Source organism: Calonectris borealis, chromosome 16 (assembly GCF_964195595.1).
Source record: "Calonectris borealis chromosome 16, bCalBor7.hap1.2, whole genome shotgun sequence".
NCBI lineage: Eukaryota > Metazoa > Chordata > Aves > Procellariiformes > Procellariidae > Calonectris > Calonectris borealis.
The window spans coordinates 12,552,593-12,577,240 of record NC_134327.1 but is presented as its reverse complement, the minus strand read 5'-3'; the positions used below and the strand labels follow the sequence as shown (position 1 = coordinate 12,577,240).

Genomic DNA, 24,648 nt, shown 5'->3' with positions numbered 1-24,648 from the left:
AGCGATCTGCTCTCTGAAGGATGAGGGAACCAAGACAGACCCAGACCGGTGACTGGTACAACTTGTTTTCTTGCCTGATGTTCTTCCATGTCATCCCTGTCCCTTCTGCCATTTCTCTTCACATCCAACTCTATCGTCCTTTGTGATACTTATCCCCCACGTCAGCAGGTCTTTGGTCCTCTCCTTTCTTCACTCTTTCCACCACCACCTTTTCAGAGATGCAACAGGAATGACAGCAGTGGAACAATTTAAGATTTTGAGGTCTACTGTCAGAAACGAGATACAAATAAGCGCGGTTGGCTACCAATGAGTCTCACCCACAGAAGTCCCTAAATCTAGGCTCCTGCATCACCTTGTCCTCCTAAGATATTTACGCTCTCCTAAAAAAGTCATCCCTGGTGCTTTTGCCTCCACAAGGCCCGGGCTTTGCCCGCAGCAGGCTGCTGGCTGAGATTTCCCAGCTGGGCACTAGGTGGCAAAACGTCCCGAGAAAGGGAATTTCCCATCTCCGCTCCTTTGGAAGGGGCTGTGGGAGCTTTGGGGTGTTTTTCAAACGCAGCTAAAAATGCAGAATTTGCAAATCTAAATGCATAGAGCCCAACAGAGACACGAGTTAATTTGTATTCCCGTCCTACCTTCAGGCGGAGGTATTTGCGTACGAGCGTCTAAAGCTGTTTCCTTCGCCGCTGCTCTCCCGCCGACAGATTGTGGCCGCAGTGCTTCAAATACGCAAACAACGGTACCCGATTAGAGCAGAGCCCATCTATTTACAAAGATACACTGGCTCCTTGCGACGGGCACGGGACAAGCAAACGTGCAGCACATGGTCCGTGGATGTCTGCAAGCCTTTTGCACGGGCAGCACCGCCGGCCTCTCCCTTTAGCGGCTCCAAAATGAAGAACGGACCATTTTGGCAGCATGGTTCCCCCACACCTCTCCGTGCCATCTATGACTTTCCCCTCTCCTCCTCCCACATCCCCTTTGGGGTGGAAAAGGTGCAGCTGCTGCATTCACTAAAGCAAATCCCTGGGGGGCTGGAAAGCAGCCCCAGTTCAATGGGAGCTCACGGGTAAGCGGAGGACAACCTGGAGACGTGTCCTGCGGGGCGCTGAGCGAGGATGCACAAACCCAGTTGCTGTGGCAATGCCACCTCTGTTTTTATGAACCCCCATCCCTTAACTGCGGGGGACAGGACCACGTGTGGAGGAGAGGACACCCATGACAACATCCCAAATCTTTCTTCTTCGCCTTGAAGGGTCCCCAGCCCCACAGATGCAGCCTGAACCTGCAGGGTTTGTCTCATGAAGGGGAGATTCCCGCTGCTCCTTGTTTCGCATGTGCAGGGGGGCACTGGAACCACACCCCGAGCCTTACCCCAACACATCTCCCCACCAGGCTCGAGCAGACCCCTTGGTAGGAATCTCGTCTCCTTTCCCCTTTGGTGCCAGAGCCTTTCCCTGGTCTGTAAAAGCAGATACAGAAGATTTAGGGCCATGTGAGTGACAGGCCCCAATATTTAACTATCAGGTTATTGTGCCACCAGGCTGAACTCTCCTCTTCACCCCCAGGACCTGTGTCCTTCGCTTACCAGCACACTTACCAGGTTCTGCCCTGTCCCTCCTATAGCACCCACTGCTTTGGCCAGTTGCAGGGTCCAGAGCAGGTGATTGAAAGCCACTTGCCAAAAAAAAAAAAAAAAAGCCATGTCCTCAGCTCCTTGCCTTCATGATTCCCTGCTGGCAAGTGCCATCTTCTTATTCCACAGTAATCAGCCCCTCGATGGGACTCAGGGACCGAGCAGCCTCAGCTCACAAAGTGGTGTCAGTCATTTCTGCCTTCCCTGCCAAAAGCTCTCCATTTCCCAGCTATAAGACATCACACACCATGCTTCGCTGTCTGGCGGGAGGCAGCTGGAACGAATCCACAGAAACTTGACCTCACAAGCAGCTTTTTCCTCCTCTTTTAGCTCTCAGGATGTCAAATTCTCACCTAGACCTCTCCTGACTCTTCTACAGCCCCTTTGCTCAAAGGCCTTGTGGCAATTTAAGGTGCAGATTTTGCAGATCATAGAGGCAATATTGGCCAAAAGGGGTGATACCAGGTGGGGCCCGGCTCTCCAACTCTTGATGCTCTGCCCTGCCAGTAGCATCTATGGGTGAAGACATCCCCGCTGCCTCGCTCCAGGGAAGTTGGACTGGAAAAACAGCAACCGAGACCCCCATCAAGGAGGGGATGTGGGGGGGACATGGGGAGACGCCGTGCCTGTAGCTCTATCTCGAGTGGGTGCTCTCAGCCTACACCACACGTGTCTGGTGGAGAGGTTTAATCCTACGTGAAGGTATCGGAAAGGGATGCTATGCCAACTCCACAGCTTGGCAAACAGAGGGGAAAATATGTTAAAAGCTACGACTTCTGAGCGTGTTCTCTGTCTGGAATCTGCCTGCAAAACAACTCAAATTTCTCAAAGGGATTCATTATTCAAAACTATTTGCTGAATAATTTCTGTGAGTAATTGCAGGTCTGAAGCTTGTCTGCAAACAATTCATTAGGAGCATCCGGGAGGCAGCTATAACTGTGCTCAGACGCTGGTTTGCCTTCCCCGGCTGTGTGCGGATAACCCCAGAGTCGGGCAGGAAGGGTAAATAAACTTGTTTACAGAATTATGATGTTGAAAAAAAAAATTAAAAGAAATTGTATCAGCTTAAAATTAGCTGCTTCCATTGACGCTTCTAGATGTACCTGTGGCTGAAATAGTCTGGCAGAAAGAACTGGGCACTGGGGGACTGGCCCTGGGCTGCCACATCCCCGCACACGGTGTGTGCCTCTGTCCTCCAGCTGCCCCGATGTCCCCGAGGGAGACACCAGCAAAACCGGTCCTCAGGCAGGGCAGGGAGAGGAGCAGAAGATGGGGAAGGAGGAGCTGCCTCCATCCTCCATCCTTGCAGGACCCTGAACATCACGGAAGCAGCTGTCTGCTGAAGGAGCGTGTTGCAGAAGCGCCGTCCCTAGAAAATGTCACCAAGCAGCACTGACAATTCACATACACATTTGGAGAAGGAGCAGAGACCGACTGGAAGCATTTCCACAATTCAGGGCTCGGAAAGTGCACAGTAGCACTGGGCTGGGTACCAAAGTCATCACTCACGCTATGTTTCCTGCTGAAATCACGAAATAATAGATGTCCAATTAACTGGCAAAGCGAGATGCAAAGAGAAATATTGCTTACAGAGAGCTGGCATAGTGCCCACGGAGTTATAATAAGAATATTTTATTTGCCTGGGCTTTAGATAACCTATTTCTATTCTCTCTCTTCCTGCCCCTGGGGCTCTTGAGAGTATATTGGTTTCTTGGAATAACTTTTCTTCTCCAGCATCTCTAAAGTCCTCTCCCAGCTCCACCAGCTCAAATATCATCTCAAATGCTGCTAGACTAAACACAGCCCTAATAGCTGGTGTTAGAGACCAGACTATCTAACACACTCAAACTGCACAGACTGCAAAACTGAGGTTGTGGTACTCTTCAAAAGGTGCCTGTGTGGGAGCAGGGAAGGAGAACAGGGGCTCGCCTACTTCATCCTTTAACATAGGCAGAGCAGGCAAAGTTAAAGCAGGAATAGGAAAAGAAAAAAAAAAAACACCCTAGGAAAAAGAATTATTTGGCAGAAAAAAGTCTGCTTCACACTGCAGTTTCCTAAGTCAAAATAAAACCAAGGAGGTGCCAATAGGACTAGACAGATGCCAACCTACCATCAACCTGCCCAGTAAGTTATTAAAATCCAGAGACTATTGCATGCAGAAAATCTGGTGTACAGCTCTGGACCTAATACAAGGCACGTACCACACATCTCTGAAAAACACAACAAATCCAACTGCAGCATACTAAACTATTGAATACGCATGATTTAGATTAAGGATAACTAGCATAAACTAAAGCCTCTGTACAAGGTGTCCAGCAAAATAAGATTTTTAATGGGTCAGTACCTCCCTACAGGCGCCGCAGCAGTAACCTAATTGTTTGCTTAACCTGCCATGTAACCACAGTTTGGGGTAGTAAATAACTGAAACCATTTCATTGTTGCAGGCATTAACCTAAAACGTGTTTTCTGTAATTCTCTATATCTGCCTGGCCCAAGACCATTTCCGAATCCTTAGAAACAAGTTAGTAGTTGTAACCTCAGGAAAACTGGAGGCATCAAGCAGGTAAGTGACTCACTGAAGATCACAGCGTGACCCAGTTGCAGAGCTAAGAATGGAAAACCCTTCGCCTCGACCTCTTAGTCATATATCCCGGCCCTCGGATACAGCCACGGCCCTGGTGCTCTCTGCTCTCGAGAAAGGCGACGCAAAGGCAGCTCCAATACACTTACACACGCAGAGTTTATTTCTGTTAAACTGCTATTGAAACAGCCCAGAAACATGACCTACAAATTCTTTTTCCTCTTCCTTCTTTTTTATTCTTAAAATTTTTATTCTTTTCTTAAAAGAAATCTTCTATTCTTAAAATTCTTTTATTCTTCCTTCCTTCTTTTTTACTCTTAAACTTCTCGTTTTGCAAAGTCTTTCTTTACTTGCGGAGACCTTCACTGGAGCAAAATATGAGATATGTCCCTACTGGAAAAGGAGCCCTTAAAACCACCCTTCGCCGCTGGTGTTTACCACTCTCCCAGCCTGACGACAGCCGCAACGCAAGGGTGGATGGCTGTGTAAATGTCAAAGCATGAAAAGCCTTGCAGCCCTCCAGCCCAAACTCCCGATAAGCCTGTGCTGCACAGCAAGAAAAACACATTGCTGCTACGGCATCCGACTGCCCTGCCTGTCCGTCAGAAAGCAGCCGTCTGCAGGGGATGGGGCTGATGTAGGGACACAAATCCCAGAGCTGACGTCTTCTGCAGCCTGGCCCGAGACCTTGCACGGGTGCTATTCTCCTCCACGTCCCTAGCAGGGGGTGAAGGGAAAACTGCTCTCCATCGCTCACCCCAGCTCTTTTCTGTTCTGCTCATGTTAAGAAACAAAAAGCATAAAAACTAGCGTTTTCCCAGACATAGGGAATGAAGTCCCATTGACGTGAGTCAAGAGACTCAAAGATTTGACGCAGCTAATCCTGGGTTTTTCTTCCCCTTTCATGCCATAGGTGTTTAGGAAGGCACAGAAGTTATGTGCCAGGTGGTGGTTGCATTTGCTGAAGACGACACAGCTTTGCCTTCCTGTACATTCAACCCCAGCTGCTTATGTCAATGCCCTGATCCTAAAGGCAGTTTTACAGCACATGAGGCAAAACCATCTCCAGGCTAACTGCAGAACTGGAAATGGTATAGCTGTGATACAGCTCCGAGCCAGAAAAATCCTGCTGAGGAGCTAATTTCAGCTGCATCATTTTTGGGATGGAGCTGGTGCCTGCCCAGCACTACGGTGGGCTCTGCAGACACAGCCGCCCCCTCGGAGCTGCTCCAGAGGCCTTGGAGGGATTGATGTGAGCTCGGGATTTTACTCTGCAAAGTGATGACAGAGTGAGAAGGAAAACACAGGACGTGACTGGGGAGTGGAAGATGTTTCCTCTCTGACAGCACTGTTCTGGGAGCCCAGCAAAGCCCCAGTTCTCACCAGTGGAAGTCTGGTGCAGGTGCAAAAAAGCAATCGAGTAACCGAGAACACAGTGAGACAGCCTTTTCCTGCCTTTTCTTGACCTCATCCTTTCTCAAACCAAACACTGCTGTTCTTTCAGGGGGGGAATATCCCCTGTTGCTTTTGACCAAACAAGAAAAGAAGAAAAACAAATCCAAATCCAGCTCATGCTATCTTTGGGTAGCTGTCTAAAAAGGGCTGAGAAGAGCGATGTCTCGGCGCCACGCTGTCAAGCCTTGCAGCTGCGGGGCAGCGAGCTGCGGTAGCACAATGGCCTCAGAAATGCCTTGCCAGGGTCAGGCAGATCAAGCCAAACACGTGTAGTTTCCCCATTTTTACTGGGAAGGCACCAAATGAGATCCTGGAGGCAAATAGATAGTGTCTAACTCCCAAAAGGAAGAAGATCAGAAGATGAGAGAAAAACCAGGTTGTCTCCAACGCCTTGCCCACATGTTGGTCCTTCACCAGCATATTAACTCCATCCTGATGGGATTCCTCCTGCCGTTGCTCTTGACTCCCAGTACTACACAGGTCTATAGAAGGGCCAAGAAAAGATTTTTCTTGCGGACATCCGAGTGGCATCATGATCTCTGTAGTGTGATAACAGGCTTGTACAAAGCAAACAAACAAAAAAACCCCAACAAAAATAAAGAAAACGTCAAGCTCAGAGTTAAGAACAAAGCAGCCAACTGACGTGTGTTCTCGCACTAAAGGTGTCGTGGTTTAACCCCAGCTGGCAACTAAAGGAAGAAAATTAACTCTATCCCAGCCAAAACCAGGACAAAACGGCATCACTGCAAGGAGCAAGTCAGAATATTTCAACCAAAATGTTCCAGCAAAGAATCTGTTTCTGGCAAGTATGCTGTATTGGAAATTTCCTTCCAATCAGCACGGCCAGAAAAAAAAGCTAACATTGACAACAGCAACCTAATCTATACTGAAAGCTTTTTCCTGTATATTGGAGGAAAAAACAAAAAAGAAGGAAAAAAAAACCCAAAACCTTGTCTCTATTTGTCTTTTTAGCATAAACTGACAAGCTCAAGAGCTAGATTTCAGCTAGCATCTCAATTCCAAAGGCAAACTTTGCAAGCAGGCTGTTTTCCTATTACAAATAAAGCGAAAAGCATTACTCCCAAACCTGCAGACTTTCCAAAAGTCAGGAACTGCATCCAAGCACGCTGACCTTTTGCTAAGCTCTAAAAAATGTAATAAATGCAACAGCATCTGGAACCTGCCCCGACATCTTGAATTCACATTCTCACTTGCTGATGAAAGACGCTTTTGCATCTTATTTTAAACAGATTTGCTCCCAGAAATCGTGCCATAGCCCAGAGCCATGGCTGTGCTGGGGGACCTGGTCCCAACCTGACCCGGTTTTGGTACGTGAAGGGGACCTCACCACGCAGCAGCTTCATCTTGTTACCCTGCCTCCACCTGGTGCTGTGGGGTGGAACAGAAACACGGTTTCTCCTGGTCTTACAAAAGGCTTTTGTTTTCAGGCTGGCTCCTAGCACCCTCACTTTCCCCAGGAAAATCTGTGTAGATGATGCAAAATCAATGTGAGAATTGCCTTGATTCGGTAGTGCCTGTGGAACAACGCTACGAGTTTTACTGTCCACCACACACGATACGCTTTCTCCTGTTGCAGCTGGCAGGTCTTAGAAGGAAACCTGATGCTATTTTGAGAATCCAAGAAATCCAGAAAGCTCAGTTTGAGGCATCTAAACGAGAAGAGGAAAAACCAACATGATCCCAATTCCATCGTTTTGAAGCAGGCATTAGCTCCCAGCCCCACTAACCAGGGACTGGCTATAATCCCTGGATCCACGCAGTGAAAACTGGCCGGTGGCTGCGTGTTTTGGGTTCACTCTTTGGCTGCTAACGGTAGCTGGAACAGGAAAAAAGCAAGCAGGCTCAGGGAGGTACAGCCAGAGGGATGTCCACAGCCGCTGTTAGAGCCTGACTGTCCCGCACCCAACACAACAACCTGCCTTTGCCTGGTGGTTGCACAGCACAAGCATCCCCGGGACACAACGGGGGCTTGCTTAGGAGAACTGAAGAACGAAACTGCGTTAATAGGGAGGAGTGACCATCCTAGAAGTGAGAATCCATTGCAACATACTAATTGTAATCACAAAAATGATGCTCTGCTTACAGAAAACAGAAGGTCATAACCTGCATATATTTCACCCTATCAAAAACTTATGCTTGTTTAAACATTTCTGCCCAGGATTATGGATTGATTCTGACACCTGACTTTACAAACAGATACATTCACACTCACAATATATAAGACACAAGTAAAGCTAATCAAGAAACACAAGTCTAGGTGATCCCCACCTGATGCAAGAACCTTTATCCAGAAGACCTGCATGCCCAGACTACTACTGGGTAGCCGTGTTATGCCAAGGTGGGTCCCCACTGGGCACAGCATTACCCAGCACTTGGGAAATGCTTATATACGCTCAGCTCATTGATTTCCCATTAGCTAAAGGTCACTGAAAGCTTTGTAAAAAGTTTTATACTCTCAGCGTGATCATTCTAGGTGACAAATATTTCTGATTTACCCAAGAACCAAAATATACAGAGTCTGAAATCAATAAGGCAGGCAAAGCTTGTGAGAGAGAAAAACTGGAGACAGAGAGAGGTGCCCAATAGCACGTGAAAGGTCATTGGCACCGTCTCTCCTGCACTTCCATCCCCCGTGGACGTTGCCCTGCTTGCAGAACCTGACAGCTGGTGAAGCTGCAAGCCTTCCTCTCCCAGCATGGGCAAGGAGCACCGTAGCCCACTGCTATTTTTAGTCTGCCTCTAAATGACTGCTTGTTCAGTCCAAGCCTACAAGTCCCACCACCATTCATGAAGCCACATCTATTTCAGATTATCTGACCCCGCATCATGTACCCCTCGGATTTTGCCCACTATATTCTGATAAGCTTTCACCACTTAATTATTCAGTCATTTCTTTTCTCCTCTACTTTGGCCCCTGCTCCCACCCCTGGAAAAGCAAACAGGGCAGGTCTCCATGCTGCAGCAGATGGCACTTGGTTTCTCAGCAGCCCCTCTCGCTCATCTCAGCATCTACCCACTCCGTAGCTCCCCGTTTTGTTTGTAGGTGCCCTCAACTCCCCTCACCCTTTTTATTCTTCAGAAACGCCTCCCCAGCCCTGCTCCACTCCCTGCTGACCACTCTTTTGGCCACCGCTGTCTTTTTGACACGTCTTCTTGGCTCTTCTCTGTCCCCCGCGCTCCTCCCATGTTTTCCACAGAGACCTGTCCAGGGTCCAAACAAAACAAGAGTCAATCTCGATGGCATTTTCTTCCATCCATTTTGAATTCCTGCAATGACAGAGAAATAAACACTGAAACTGCAGCTTCCCTGCCACAAAATGTGGCTTTGCCAAAGCTGCGTGTGATCCATCTGCCTGGGGGATAAAACATGGGATTCGTGAAGGCACTGCCTGGTGGGTCAGGAAAAGTCTCCCTCGTTTGTTTAACACATAGTTCGGGCAGGGCTGGGAGTATTTTGATACTGGTACAGTCTGACACCTGGATATGGCACAGTCTGAGGATGAGAACCTGAGACAAAATTACAAACCCCTTCATTAGGTGAAAAGCAACAGCCCCGCTAATGCTCACTGCCCTCTTAGCTGGCTGAGCACCCTCTGCTCAAGGATGCCCAGCGTTTTCCAAGATAAAGATAGACATTTTGTTCAGAGGGATGGCACGCTCTGCGCCTCCCCTGCATCCTGAGCTGCCTGGAAGCCAGCCAGGGTCGGAGCAGGACGGCAAGCCGTGACCTCTGTGCATTTCCATAGCTGAGTTTTGCCCATGGACCTGTACAAGCCCTTGAGCTCTCTGAAGGGTACGTACTTCTTGAATCAATACAGCCTGTTTTCATGCCAACAGCTTCCAGACTCACCCTGTGGTAAGAAAAGTCTGGATTGAGGCAGTTTTGCATGGCTTTCCTTGCCAAATGCTGCAGCCCTGTCTTCCAACGGTCCCACCCAAGACACTGCTCCTCCTGGAGACCTCCAAACCTCCCGTGGACACAGCTCACACCCAGGAGCCCTCCAAAAAACAGGTATTTCCCACTCCCCCTTTATGGGGGACAAACAAGACAGCTTGAGTAACTCGCCAAAGGGCTTACAGCAAACAATTAGCAGCACTGCTAATTAAAAACATGCTCCTCAGCTCTGCATCGTGGTTTGAGGAGGAGAACAAGGTCCGTTGCATGAGTCCCTGGGTTCGTAACACCTGTATTCACATCAGCCCCTGCAAGGGAAACTCCTGCCGCCCTGCATCCCACCACAGCCTGGGGGTCACCGTCTCTCTCCAAATGCAATGGACCCTACCAGCAGTGTCCCGACCTCACGGTCCGGATGGCAAGGACACCAACACCTGAAACGCCAAAGAAATAAAAAGCAATAGTCTTAAGGTATAAATGGTGAACAAAGACTACTGAACAGCCCTGTTCACCTGCCCCGCTTCCCCTCTGGGGCAGTCTGCTAAAATTACTGCGCCATTCTCCATTAGCACCTATAGATTATTTTTTAAATCATCTTTTTCTGTGTGGCTTTCTGGAGCCTTTGGTATTCTGTGGCAGTAATTAATTTTCCAGTCTCGGGGAAAGGCTCACGAAGAAACAAAAAGCCTGCAGAAAGGCGATTGCTTTCCATTGAATATCGCAACAGCTTTCTCGAGGGGACTCCACTCAAGTGTCGGATTTGCTCCTGAATTCACCGCGTTTCTGTCGGGCTGTCGATGGAGAGAGCCTGAAGCCTTGCACCCCGCTGCCGGCAGGCGCTGCGCCCCCGGCAGAAACAAGACACAAAAGAGAAGCTGAGGCTGCGACCCAAAGCCTCCCAAAGCAAGCAAACACCATCTTCAGGCGGGGCAGCTGGGGTTTTTGAGCATTAAAGAGCAAGAAAAGCCCATGTTCAAGGAGGTTTGGCTCAGGGTGCCCAAACCCACAGCCAGAGGGTTTTGATGTGGAAACTTCCCTCCCTCCTTGTCAAGGGTCGGGCTGCTGATCTCGCACCTCCCTCCCGACAGGAACCAGCTGCTATAACTTCTCCACTTCCTATTTTTTTTTAAATATTTTATTTTAAGCCATCCCTGAATGAAGCAAAACCACAAAAAGCAAAGACGAAGTGGGGCTGCAGGGCTGGGAGGACATCAGGCCACCGCAGCCAGCCCCACGGGAAGGCAACATGGCACGTCGAGACACTTGAGGGGACACTCGTGGTGCTAGACATAGGGGGACACTGAGGAGAGACGAAGGGAAAGGAGCTTCACGTCTCGCAGGGAGAAGGCAGCAGGGCCTGATTCCCAGCTCCAGCAGCGAGCCGGCAGGCAGGAGGAGGGGGGGTCACACACTTTTTAAGTGTATTCAGACCCCCCATACCCCAGCCCTTTGCGACCCAAAGGCTGGGCACTACATGCAACACAGGTTGCACAGATAAAAGCTCCTGCTGAGCGCAACAGCCTGACTGCAGGTTTTGGTTGTGCTTTGCTCAACCGTCTCACAGGGCACCCGCGACGGGAATTGCTGCTGACAGCAGGGGTAAGAGACGGACCCCCGCTGCCACGGGAGCCAGGCTGGGGGCAGCGGCAGCGGCATTTGTAAGAGCCCAGGAACAGAAAATGGGTTTCAGATGGGCCACGGCGGAGCGGCCGCACGGCCCCGGCTCCCACGGCGCCTCGCACAGACACAGCGACTGCAGCGAGAGGCTCAGCCGGCCCCGCCGCCCTGCCGAGCATCGCTCCCCTCCGGGCACGGGGCTCTCCCGCATCGCTCCTGTCCCAGCATGGGGCTCTCCCACAGCACCCAGGCCAAATGCTACCCAGCTCCTACAAGGACAAACCTCAACCTCCACAGTCCAAGCTAGATCCCCGATTTGATTTAATCAAGGAGGGAACAGAAGAGCCGCATTATGCCTGCTCCAGACCAGTGCCACCCACCCTCCCCATCTCTTCCCCAAACACCCAGGTATCGATGGCTTTATTAAATTCTGCTTCCCCCCCCCCCTTGACTAGAGGGTTAAGGAGCAAGACCAACATGGGCAAGCCCTTAAATTCAAGCAACACGACTTGCTTGTAAGTCACCACACCCCACACCCTCCCTGGCACCGTTTTGCACCACAGCCACGCAGCACCCTGCCAAGTCACCGGCTTTCCCCGCGAGCCGCTGCGAAGGTCCGGCTTACATAAGAAGGAACAAACTAGCTTTTCTTCGCCACCCTTTCAATGCTGCCATTCATCCCCTGCCCTCCATCCTCCCAGTGCCACCTTGACGGATGCAAAACACAGCCAAAACACTTAATCTTACACGTTATCCCAGGGCAATTTTTGTTGTCCGTGGGTAATGGGTCTACAATTTTGTCCCCCTAAAACACAAGTGAATTAAAGGGTTAAGGCAAAAACTACTGATGCAAAGGTAGCCATGCGTTAAGGACACGCCGTACCCTTGCAAAGCCATGTCACTGCTCAAAAAGCAAAGAGCTCTGAGGCCTGACAGTCCTTCCCCGGAGCATGCAGAGTCTGCAGGGCCAGGTCAGATGCATCCCACCGTAGCGGTGAATCTGGCATCAAACAGCAAGGGTCCAAATCTGTACAATGGCTGTGTAAAGACTTTGGCTTCGACGCTGAGTGAGCACTAAAGCTCAGTTCTACCCGGCTGGAAACAGCTTGGTCAACCCCCAGGTTATTTTTGTATCTGTGCATTGGTTCTGCCTGGTTAGAGACTCTGTGCTGACTTTGGCCAAGTGGTCAACCCCAGGGAAAAGCAAGCCAGGAGGGGAACAGGATGTAATTTTGCAGGCTGAGTATGAAATGACAAAGCCAGGTTTATTCAGACACAAATAGGCCGCTTCAAAGCATTTTTCCAGCCCTTATAAAATCAGTACTAGCATCATAACCATCTACACTCCAGGATTTTTAGTCCTCTTTTGACTTCAGGCCAACACGAATGCATACCGCCTGCCCTTTCCAATCATTCTACCATTATTTGTCAAACACCAAATTCCAGCTCCTTTAGGAAATCAGGGGGGAAGGAAGCATGGCTGGTTGAACTCTTTGTCCTTCTCTCCCCCCCATGCACACTTTTACATCATCAGAACAGAGCAAGAAACCCACAAAAAATGCACATTCCCAAAGCCAGAGGCTACGTCCCAGTTCTGGCAACCCAGTGGTCTTACCACAAAGCTCAGCACAGCCCGGATCCCCTTTGACTTCTTAACAATACATTCACAGTGGTGGAAGGGTGGGGAGGGAGGGCTTCAAAAGAAAAGAGCAGCAAGGAACAAGCTATTTTGAACCCTGAAGCCATCCGCTGCAACGTGAACCCTCTCCATCTGAGCTTTACTGCTCCTCCCGGCAAGCGCTTTGAAGCGTGGCAATGGGAAATGAGGAGAGAGCCAACGGCACCCAGCACGTTGGTTGGGTATGGGTCTGCAAACATTAAAATGTCTTCAATGTCAACACAGGCTGGACTCGACGGGGTGAAAGAGGGAAAGTACAAAAGACAGAGCCCTCAGTGGCCTTATGCCATCCATCCATCCTCCTGGCTGCAGCTCTTACGGAGGCTGATGAAGCCATTGGGATGCAGGCAGCCTGCTGGCAGCTCACTGAACCTTGCATATGGGGTGTTTTGGACCTTAGCATGACATAGGGTGGTATTAGCACATAATGCTGGAATTTACCCCCTTTATCCAGCTTTGGATGGGGAGAGAGGAGAGAAATCAGTGCGTTCAAAGACTCCCCTCTCTAGCCAATATCCACAAGGGAAGGGAGGGCTTTTTCTTCTATTGCTGTTAAATTACAAGGCAGCCATAAGGAGAGGATACGCTCTCCCATCACAGGGAACAGCTGCTATGCAGGATTTGCAGCCATTTTGCACCTTCTCTGCCAACCGCACAACCGGGACCCTGCTGCCAAAAATGATGGTAACGCTCTGCAACCCATTCCACCTCTGCCCTGGATGACTGACTGACAGCTGGTGAACTTGAAAAGATGCCCCTGGGCTCTTGCCTGGGGCAAGCTATGGCCATGAACCGCGGGACAACTGCGGTTGAGGAGGCAGCAGCTGGTTTGCAGGGTGAGCCGGCGTCGTAGGGGTACGTTGGCCAAGCGTTGGTCACAGGGGCAGGAAGAGACAGGACCAGATCAAGAGGTGCAGGCGAAGCAGCTGGAAGGAAGTTTGCACGGCATCTGCTCTACGGTCCCAGCCACCCACCTCTACACATACTAAACATCAATTAAATTTAAATTAAAAGATAAAAAAATAAACACTTTATAAAGACAAGAGATGAAAACATCCATGCTGTATCTTTGCAAAGCGAGATGAACCCACCCTGAAGAAATGTAAATGTAGCAGGAACCAAGAGACTCCTGGGATTACTCATTACAGGAGACGAGATTCTCAACATCTTTCTGTTCTGCAGCAATTAGCTGATAACTGGAAAAAAAATTGAATAGATCAACACTTTTCTATTATTAGTTTTAAATAATGACTCAGAAACAGCCACTTCCTTTTTCCCCAAGCTGTGAAGAGCTAAGCACCAAGACCCTGATCATGGCTTCAGGCTCATTTAAACTGCAAATATCTCTGCAGAAATTATGAGAGAGTGGTGTGAATACAATGAGAAACAAACGGTTGGCTTTGAGCTCAACTACTAGCAATTACCTTTCATTTATAGGTTAAAAAGCTTGATACAGCGTATTTGCTAGGAAGAGCATGCAATACCAGGAAGATGTATGTGTACAGAGGCTGGGGAAGCAAGGGGAGAGAGAGAGGAAAAGTCACGCCTGCTGATGGCCTCCGAGAGAAACTGAGTAAAAGGCCAATATAAAGGTCTGCCCAAAACACAAGGCTGCCTCCCAAGGCCTGACCCTGGACCTTAAGCCCCGATACCATCCACAGCCCAGGGAAACAATTAAGCATTTCAGCTCTAAAAGAGTTGCCTGTCCAATCTGCTAAGCTGACAGTTTTTGCAGAGCAATTCAGAGAGAAAAAGAGAGGCAGATTCAGCTGATGAGACACAAAAAGTCTCTCTAAAAGCATTAATTTCCTTTGGGAAGCAGCCCACATGCTCCTAGCACAGTGGGCAACCATCGCTCCTGCAGCAGGTCCCAGCAAGGCAGATGATTAAATCTGCATCAGTCATTTGGTATAAACAGAAAGGCAGTGGATGAGGGTGCAGCGTCACGAGCAGTAGCTGGCACTCTGAAAACAAATGAACTTTGAGTTCACCTTGATGCCTGCTGATTGAAAGAAACCTTTCGGATCACCTTCTTCCAGGGATAAGCATCTGCAGCCCTGCCACATCCCCTTAAAGCCTGCACAGCAATGAGGACATCGCACAGTTCTCAAGGGACCTGCACTGTACACAGCAGCGACCAGGCCACGGACACCACCTCCCCGTCCTGCAACCGGCTGCGATACCGTGACCTGCGTTTCTGCCTAAGCTACTGCAGTGTGAAACCTAGCTGCCAATTTCTGGACAGCACGTCCATCCAAGAGCACGCGCTGCCCATCCAGGTTGGCCACAACCCCCAAGAACTTCAGGCACTCTCCTGGAACAGGACATGTCATGGAAGATGCTCCACACTAGCAAGGTACACAGGGGCTGAGGAACCTCAGTTTTTTGGAAAGTAGAGTCCCACCACCACTTTGCTGAAGGGTGAAGCAGTGCAGCAGTACTGCGTTGGCCACCTGCACGTCCTGGAACACCCCTTGGGGCTTGGTGTCACTGCTCCCACCAGCCATTTCCTTCCTGTGACCTTCCTTCCGTCACGCTCACCAGCTGTGAGCAGCGTACGTCCCCGGAGCACCGGTATTCTTCCAGGGCTCTTTGGCAGAGTCCGATCTGCCTTAAGCCCAGCTCAGAGTGACCACCAGCAGATGTGGCTGGTGAAGGCACCACCGACAAACCCAGCTCCCAAAGAGATTTGAGGGCTCTGCAAACCCCGGACCTCTGAAACAGCGGCCCTGAGACAACACACAGAGGCAGGTGCATAATTTCTTGGGTTTTTCTTGTACTTTTTTTTTTATTCCTTCCCGTCCTTTGCCATGACACACACTTTGTATTAAATATCTTAAATATATTAATTTTTAAAAAGTATTAATAAAAAGCTACTGAAGGACACAGCTGGCAGAGTGACCAAGGGCAGCGACCCATTGCAAAACATGGGGACATTTTAAAAAACAGAAAGCAAATGGTAACAAAAAAACCTGGCATTTTTTGCATATGCACAGCTGGCTGGAATACCCTGGACTCTGGCATTATTGCAAAAACGGAAGGGGAAGCGGTAGAAAAAATATATTCCATTGTACCAACCTGTATGGGGAAGGGAGTTAAGAGCAAAAATGAGGAGCCTTTAAACATTTTTGGTATTTCAGATGTTCCCTCCCACACCCACTGCCCAATCACTTTTAGCCTTTAAGCAAGTTTTCTGGCTTGGGGTAGCCATAGAGTACAAAATCTGCTTCATAAAGCTTGTAGAGCTGCTGCCTCCAAGCCAGTGGGATTTTGGCAAACCAGTTATCTTCCCAGCTGCTGGCAGTCCTGTTCCGGTAGCTGGGGGGGAAGCGAAGCAGCCTGTCCACTTTGAGGAGCTGCAACAGATACGCAGCATCCTCATCCAGCGTCTCCAGCTTTCCGATGAAATCGTAGTCTATCTGGCACGGATGGCACAGACGGTAAACCTGCCTCCAGTGCTCATTGAAGGGGGCCATCTTCTCTGTCCTGGGATCCAGTAAGTACTGGATGAAGTCAGAAAAGGAGACTTTGAGGCCTGCCCTGAAGGCCTCACTAACAGAGGTGGGAAGGTTGGTATGGTTGGAGTACAGCTTTAGCATGGGGATGGCAAAACGCTGGTAGAACTCCTCATTCTCCAGCTCAAATTTGCTGCGAAAGGCAGAAATGAGGCGGACAAAAGGGTCTCGTACAAAGAGGAACTTAGTGTACTTCTTCAGCTTGATCTTCATGAGGTGCCGGGAGAACTTCCCATAACGGCGCCAGAATTTGTTGAAGGTCAAGTGGGTGCTGGTGTTGTGGACATGTTCCCGGGGGATATCCAGAGGGTTCTGGTATGGAACCCCTTGGTCCAGCAGGCTCTCGCTTAGCACAATCATCACCCGTTTCCAGTTGGTGCAGGCCACCTTGGGGACATAACAGTAGATGATGCCATGGCGGTCATCCACGATCAGGTGGTTGAGCTCGTAGTTTGGGATGTCATCAAAGGAGCGCTCCTTGGTGGGGAAGGTGAAGCTGGAATTGGCACAAAACTCCCGCAACATTCTCCGCCTGTCTATCTGCAGTTTCTCTTGGTCCAAGCTGTTTCTGTCATTGTGCATAGACCAGTCATAGCCCCGCACGTTCTCCTCCAAATTGCTCACCACAGGCTTGCTGGAGCCCTGGACGAGTAGCTGTTCTGTCTTCCGGGGGATAGAGCTATTCTGTTTCAGACTTGAACTCAGCAGCTTTGCCAAAAATTCATCCACATCTGGCAAGGCTTCCCAGTCTTCACCTGCCGTGATACCAGGGATGGCTCCTGGGGAATGAGGCCTGGAGAAGGATGTATGCAGGTAGAAGTGAGCCGTTCCCACGTTGTCCCAGTATACAATGATCAGGAGGATCATGAAGATGGAGACCAGCACCACAGAGAGACGGAGGAGCCGTGCTTTGGTCATCCTGACACCTACTGTGATAGCTGGGTTTCACCTGGATTCACCTCCGACTTGCAGAGTGAGGCCTGGGATCCAGCATGGTGCTGCAGACCAGGAGCCTGGAAAGGTACCAAAAAAAAGTTAGTTGAACTCTTAATCACTCTGGTTTGGAGAGAATGACCTTGCACAATCAAGACTCGTCACGGGGCTGACCATCCGTTTCCACATGGGGAGAGCTGTGTGAGTCTGAGGTACCCATAGAGACCCCGTGGAGAAGCGCTGACTGGCCAAAAGGAGGCATAATGTGTTGCAATTTTACCAGTTTCCATAGCAATCATGGGGTTTTTATCAATCTCAAGCTTCTAGAGTCACGTGATTTCAAGAGAAGCTCTGTTTTCACTTAAAATAATAAATAAAATATAATGATTTCAGGCCTAGAGTTCACAGAGGAAAGTTTGAGAGTAATAAAAAATACAACTATATACAGAAAGTATGCAAAGCCAACTGCCTTTCAGACTTCCTTGATTTTTAAACATATCTAACACAACACAGGAAGAAAGAGAGCTCAATCCATGATTTTAGCTTGTGGTATCACACTGTCGTCTCATCTCCCCGTGAAGATGCTCTGTACCACTCTGCTGAAAACTAAGACCTTATCAGAGTTATAAATACATAGCTGAAGATGCCGTTGCCCCAGTGGCTAAAGCAAGCCCCTGTTGAGAGAACATCACTGACCTGAACGCACCATCTTATCTAATCTGTGTGAAGGCACCCAGAAGATGTCATCTCCATGACCTTTCTTGGTAGCTATTTCATTCTGTCAAGAACAGAGATCACAGAAATAGTTTTCCTACAAAAACCCCCAAAGGGACACAGTCCCGATAAGAGCCACGCATCAATAAAAATCTAAAGGAGTGATTACTTTTAACTGAATGATTTCTGAGATTAAGGATGCTCTGGTAAATCTTTGTCCACATCCAGACTGTGTTGAGTCAGGACCTCTTTTCCTGGTTTAATGTAATTCTTATTTCGATCACACTCATCCCTAACAACTCTTGATCACCAAAGACAGGCGAGAAATCACTGTTAAAAGGGCAGCTCAGAAGACCTTTTCTGGAGGGTGCAGCAGGTTTTTTTACTTCAACCAGTCCCACCTTTTCACTGCTACCTGCTTCCCTGCTGACGCCCAGCCCCTTTCCACCAGCAAGCTCCTCAAGGGAGATCCGTCTCCCTACCCTGCTGCATGCTTTCTGGTCCAAGGCTCCGCGCAGAGGCAGGCTGGCAAACAGCCTTGCTCTCTCCCCAAGCGATCAAGGAGCCAGTGCCTACAGCCAGAGAGGCAGTAGTGTAAACACAGTAACGTGAGGAGCAGCTATCTGATATTTTGAGAGAGAAACCAAGGTTTGGTGTTTTACAGTCTCCCTCTGCAAAAGTTTAACGTCAAAAGACAAGCAAACAGTAGTCACTCCAATCTTCTCCTCCCCTCCAAGCACAGTCCAGCCCCTGATTATAAACACAGAACATCACCTACAGATAGAAAACAAGAGCCACCCTTTCTGCAGACATCCCCATTCTTTCTAACGATTTCAGAACAAACCCTGCAAACACCAGCTCCGAAAACAAAACCACTTCAGGGCAAGCTGCCCTGAAAAGCTTTTCAAAACGAAGACTGGGTCTCTCTTCCTCCAGAAACACAGAGGTTGCTCCCCTTCACACCACCCTTAAATGGCACCAACCCCACCTAGTACAGGGATGCAAAGAACCTGAGTCCCGATATGCAAAAGTGCTGAGCTCTGTCATTCCCAGGGGAAACTTTCTCAGCACCCTTGAAGCTCACAGCAGCCTTGCATTGAATGACTTGTCTAAAGAGCCATCTGCATGGCTGTGCTTACGCCTCAGGGATGCCAGATTCTAACAACCAAAGTCCTGATTTCGAACACCAGACCAAAAGCATCAGACCAGAATTTAGTAACAAACAGGAAGAATACCAGTTACGGTTACATATCAAAGTATTAGCTCAGCTCGTCCCAAAAGACATAAAACGCAGAACCGAAGGTTTAGGAGTTTTCCATCCTGGTGTATTTATTTACACTTCAGAGGTAGGGAGAGCCAGAAATTCAGTGTAGCTGTAGCCTAACACGTGGCTTTGCACTGCAACACCAAACACTGTGTTTCCTGGAGCCAGGCTCTTATTCTACATGTGAAGAGGAGCTGGAGGAACTGCAGACATAACACTTTGCACTCTGCAGAGCAAGACGCAGGTGTTACTCAGCAGTAATTCTCTACATTTAGCTAGTCAAGATTGAGGATGGAGCAGATCTATGAAGAAACACCCAAAGAGATGAGCACGGAGTTAAAGAAGGGGCAAATTACATATGTGCGTCAGCACTTCAGGCCAAGCATCTCAGTCCAACAGCAGAAGATAATGGAGTGACGCTGCCAAGCCTACTGCTTGGCACACTTCTGGGTTTGCGTTTTGCCTGAATCTGTTCTTGCTTTTGAGCCGGTTAGCTGTTCAGGGCAGGGACTGCTTCCTATTCTGGATGAATAGGGTGCCCACTGCGCACACAATTCCTAGCACCCTGGGTTTCCAACGCTGCTTGAGACCTTTAGGCTGGCTGGAATGCAGCAAGCCCGGAAAGCTGCACGGAGCATCCCTTTCTGCCATCCCTTCTACAGCTTCGGGCAGCATGGCAGCCTGCTAGCATTTCTGCAAAGCTGTCCCTCCCTGGCGCAGACAGATCACCCTCTCGGCAGCAGCAACAGAAGCAAACGAGACGCTGTGTGTGGCACACGCATTCCTTGAGCAAACGGAAGGAGGGCTCTTTGTCAAAGCCACCACCATAATGTAGCTTTACCGAGCGCACCCCAAGGGCTTGAGCCTGCTTTCCAGGACACAGCACGCAGGCCTGCCAGAGCATTTGGCTTTTCCAAGACACACAGCAGCAAGCAGCACAGAATCGAAATGACTCCACTTCTACTAACTCTATCAGTGCCAGAGAGGAACCCTGGAAAAGAACAATAATGCAGATTAATTCTCCCTCACAAGAAAAACACCACAGAAAACAGAGTTACTCTATTGACTACGATACATCCTCTTCCTGAGCACTTCATAAAAGACGTTAGCCTGAAAGCGCAAATTAGAGGTCTCTGTGCAGATCAGAGGGAATGCGCCTCCATCCTCCCCTTGCCAGAATCAAAAGGAAAAGCCTCCAGGAGGAGCCAAGAATTGACATTCAAGTTTAACCCAAAGTCACCAGCCAACAAGAACGTGCACCAGGATCCACACAAAGCTGCTTCTGTGACACGACGCTGGCAAACCGGGAAACGGACCAAGTGCTATAATCATCCTGCAGAGTCCCCTGAGCAGCCATCCCATACTCATCTCCAACCTTGAACCCAGCCTGGGTGTGAACCAAGGACTCTTCTCCCCATCCCAGGCCCGAGAAAGACACTAAGGTCTGAGGTCACTGGTCCCATACTCTCCTATCACAAGCTGCCATGTCAAATAACCACCTCTCAAACTCTCATTTAAAACCAGAAAGGGGGGATGTGTCCCCAGTGCTCTTATTGCAAAAGCTATTGCAGATGCAACTCCTCAGGGATTTGGAAACCTTACTTGCATTTCACAGCCCGATTGTAACTGTTTGTTCTCAGGGCAAACAGCAGCTTAAGTAATTCCTGTCTCTTTCTTCCTCTCCTCTTGGCTTTGTGCAACGATTACATTCCCTCACAGCCTCTCTTTGCAAAAGAAAGTAACTCCAGCTCACTTACAGGAGCAGTAAGGCCTACAGAAAATAAAGGAGATTACACACAGGCATGTACCGGAGACGGGGGATAATAACCACTCTCTATGAACAGTGATGGTTTCGAAGGGACTGTGCCTCCAAAGGCCTGGGTGCAGATTCCATCTCTTCTTGCTTTGTGTTTCTCCAGACTTGTCCCTCTCCCATTGCTCCTAACTCCCCGCCGGGAAGCGCAAGGCACAGGTCAGGCACTAAGCACCAGCTCACCTCCTCCAGCACCCACTCCTCCTTACGTGAGAAGATACAGGATTTCAGGTAGCTCGCTTGGGCTTTGCCTGCTTCTGAAGACGGAAAGAGGTGGAATAAGAACTTTTAAAAACATACAAAAAACCCAAATTCAAATGGATACTTTCCATTGAGGCACCAGCGATGCTCGACCCATGCAGCCGCCTTTACCCATCTATCACGGTACGCACCTACTACCAGTTACGCTTAGGGAATAAGCAGGCTCTAGAGAAGTGGAACCAATTTAACCTCCTGCAGGTGCAGGAGAACAAGCTCCCATCAGCCAAAGCAGATGGACGCAGTACCAATAATCAGAAATTACTTTCATGCTGTTGGCCATCACTCAATAAATTGCTTCTCCCCAGCTTTCCAAAAATCTAGCACCCTTTACAAAGCAGGGAAGTTTTAACCCATGTAACAACATCAGCGGTTACATTAGTATAAAAACACAGTGTAAGCAAAAAATAGGGCTCGCGTTGCGTGTTTTACTCCAACTTAGCACATATATGCTAGAGACCAGCAAAAGAACGTCCTAATCTACATAGCTATCCCAGCGCCTTCCCTCCCATCGCTGCCACAAAGCCTGTTTTGTACAAGCTTGGCAGCACTGGTTGCCTCTTTTTTAATATCCGTACTTGGAAGTTGTCTCAATAACTATATTTCCAAGATTTCCAGCAGGAAACTCCCAAAACACAGCATGTCCAGTTCGTTCGTTACCTTTGTTGCAAACTTGAAGCACACCCATCATTCCTGGCCTTACAAATGCAGGAAGAGTCTCAGCAAGCCTCGGTGCCTATAGTCTGGGTCAACAAAACCCCAGAACATTTGTTGTAGGTCAACACAGAAGCCAGAAATCAGACCCTGCCACTCGCACCGCCTGTCTTTGCCTTGCAAACACCTGATTTAAGCATAGTTTTGAACTGTTTATAGTTCAGCTCTGCTCTGAAGTTCTGTGCATGAAGTTCAAGCGGCATTAATCACGTTAACAGCCGTCTCTGCGAAGCAACGTTCAAAGCCACGCTCTACCATCGATAGAAACGCTCCGACGAAGAGGCTGTTTCCTGGGTTTGCTGCTCGGACCGCAGACGCTCCTGCGTCCAGAAGCAACACGGAGCGCAGAACACCACACAAGCGGGCCGTTATCGAGCCTCAGGCCCAGCACTGGCAGCAGAGGGGGAAAAGCCAGCGTTTCACGGTGTGGAGAAGAGGAACTGCCCCGCAGAGCCGCCTGCCGCCCCGCAGACCCAACCGCCTCCCCGCCACCGCCGAGGCACGAGGATGGGCAGCGCTGCCCAGCCCGGCGCACGACGCCCCGGCTGCCGATGGAGCCGTGCCCGCGGAGCCGGCCAGCGCCGTGCCCTACCTGGCACGCTGCGGCCGCCGGGGAGACCGGAGGGAAACGCGGAGGGGACGCCGTGCCCCGGCTGCAGCTCACGACTGGAGCTCGCCCGGCCCCGGCCCCGCCGCGGGGCGGCAACCCCCGCCGGGACCGCCCCACCCGCGCCCCGGACAGCGCCGCCGCCCAACCCGTCCCCTCAGGCGCCGACCCCGGGCCCTGCCCCGTCCGCAGGCAGAGGCCATCCCCGCCCCGCCGTGGGCGGCCCCGCGCTCACCTCCCGCCCGGGCAGCGGCGCCTTCCTCTCCTCCTCCTCCTCCTCCTCCTCCCGCTGCCCGTCCCCGTCCCGCCGCTACCCGGGCGCCGCCGCCGCCGCCTCTCGCGAGACGCCGGGCACTGGGGTCCCCGCGGGGCCGCGGCGCAGGCGCCGCTCCGCCCGCCGGCGGGAGGCCCGGCCCGCCCCGCTCCCTCCGCGCCTCTCCCGCGGCCTGGCGGCTGCTCACCGACCCGGCCCCCGCGGGGTGCCGGGGGGACCCCGGGCCCTGCAGGCAGCGGGGGCTCGGGCGCCGTCTGTGCGGCCCGGCCTGCCAGGGGGGCCCTTAGGCCAGGCCGGGAGCGGAGGGGCTGTCCTGGCACCGGGGGACAGCAGCCCCCGGCTCCTTCCCACAGCCGGAGCGTGACCGAGACCGCTGTAGAAAACCAGGGGTGGCAACCGCTTAAGAGATCCCTTCTCAAGGCTCTCTGAAACGGGGCTGCGTTGCCAACTCCCCCCTTGAGCAATTATGCAAGGGAAGTTTAACCTAAAACTCATTTTTAAATTGGTTACAGGTTGCATGGAGGGCTTGTGCCACACCGTAATGTGGGTATTTAATTTCCCTGCAGACTGGGGGCTCAGGGGCCACAGAGATAAGAAACCCCCCCTCCAGCTCCTGCCCTGCCCCAGGGACAGGAAAGCCAGCAGCGGAGGCGGTGGCAGCGGTCCTCGTCCCGAGAGGGACGCAGCATCCTGAGACCCGACATCGCTGCTTGCTGGAGCTCAGTTAGATGCAGCCAGTTTCACGCTGTTTTGCGGAAGAAAAGCCAGCCTTTTGGGTTCTAGCCCAGCAGTCTTTACTAGGAACAAAGTATAAGTAACTAGCAAGGCTAGAAAATGCTGCTTGAAAAGCCCGGAAGAGTTTAAGCAACCTTTGCTACTCTTATCATTTGTGATCAAGAATCAAATCAAAAAGCCATTAACCCAGCATTGAAACAGGAGATGGGCTGCAGCTCAGTTCCAGCAATTCTCAACACTGCAAATGATAATTTACAGATTCTACCTCTGAGATCTCAATCCCCAACTTTTAAATTTATTAACAGACTTAAAACATAGGTTTTAAATACAGGAACTTGGCACATCCGTGCTCTTCACAACAATCGTAGCAAATTATCAAACTTTTTTTTTACACAACTTCCCTTCAGAGATACAGCCTCAAACCGATGCATTCAGCTCAAATGTCCCACTCTTTGTATGAAATAGCTCCGAACACTGCAACTTTTCATGGTGATTCAGCCCAAAAGTATTTACGGGAGATGTATATGCTTGGAAAACTCCGTCTTCCCTCACTTTTGGTCCTTCAGTTCTTGCAGGTCACGTGAGGTCTTGTAAATAGAGGCTTGGCTCAAGACCTGCTGGCACAGGTTTGTTTTACACACAGTCTGTGCTTATTTTATCCGTGTATCCTTTTTTTATATCTTTGTTTATGCGAAAGAGTCAGCACCAGGGAACAAGTTTTCCTGACCTTCCTACTTTGCATCACACCTCTTCCTGCTCCTTTCTGTTTCATAAGGAAAAGCTGCTTTCTGGCCAGCTTAACATGCTTGTATTGCATCCCCACTTCAGCGGTTTACAATGCATTTTATAAATACGAGTATTTTCAGCTTTCTCATGCCTGGAGTGAGCTATCCCTCATCTTCTTGACAGGCAGCAAAGCAAGAGGCCCAGAGGGACAG

The 24,648-nt window shown here is 50.1% G+C and overlaps 2 protein-coding genes across 3 annotated transcripts in view; both read right to left on the bottom strand.

The window, feature by feature from the left end:
* The window catches only part of EIF3B (eukaryotic translation initiation factor 3 subunit B), a 396,012-nt gene that overhangs the window by 332,196 nt on the left and 39,168 nt on the right, over positions 1-24,648 (bottom strand). The window lies entirely within an intron of this gene.
* On the bottom strand, positions 15,682-22,996 carry CHST12 (carbohydrate sulfotransferase 12). 2 transcript variants are annotated; one of them, XM_075165297.1, is made up of 2 exons: positions 22,937-22,996; positions 15,682-17,411 (listed from the first exon to the last, which is right to left on the bottom strand). In XM_075165297.1, exon 2 carries the CDS (start codon positions 17,314-17,316, stop codon positions 16,057-16,059), a length of 1,260 nt encoding a protein of 419 aa, XP_075021398.1. In that variant the 5' UTR covers positions 17,317-17,411; positions 22,937-22,996; the 3' UTR covers positions 15,682-16,056. The 2 variants fall into 2 exon arrangements, with proteins under 2 accessions (XP_075021398.1, XP_075021399.1); XM_075165298.1 differs by lacking the exon at positions 22,937-22,996 and adding an exon at positions 22,687-22,711.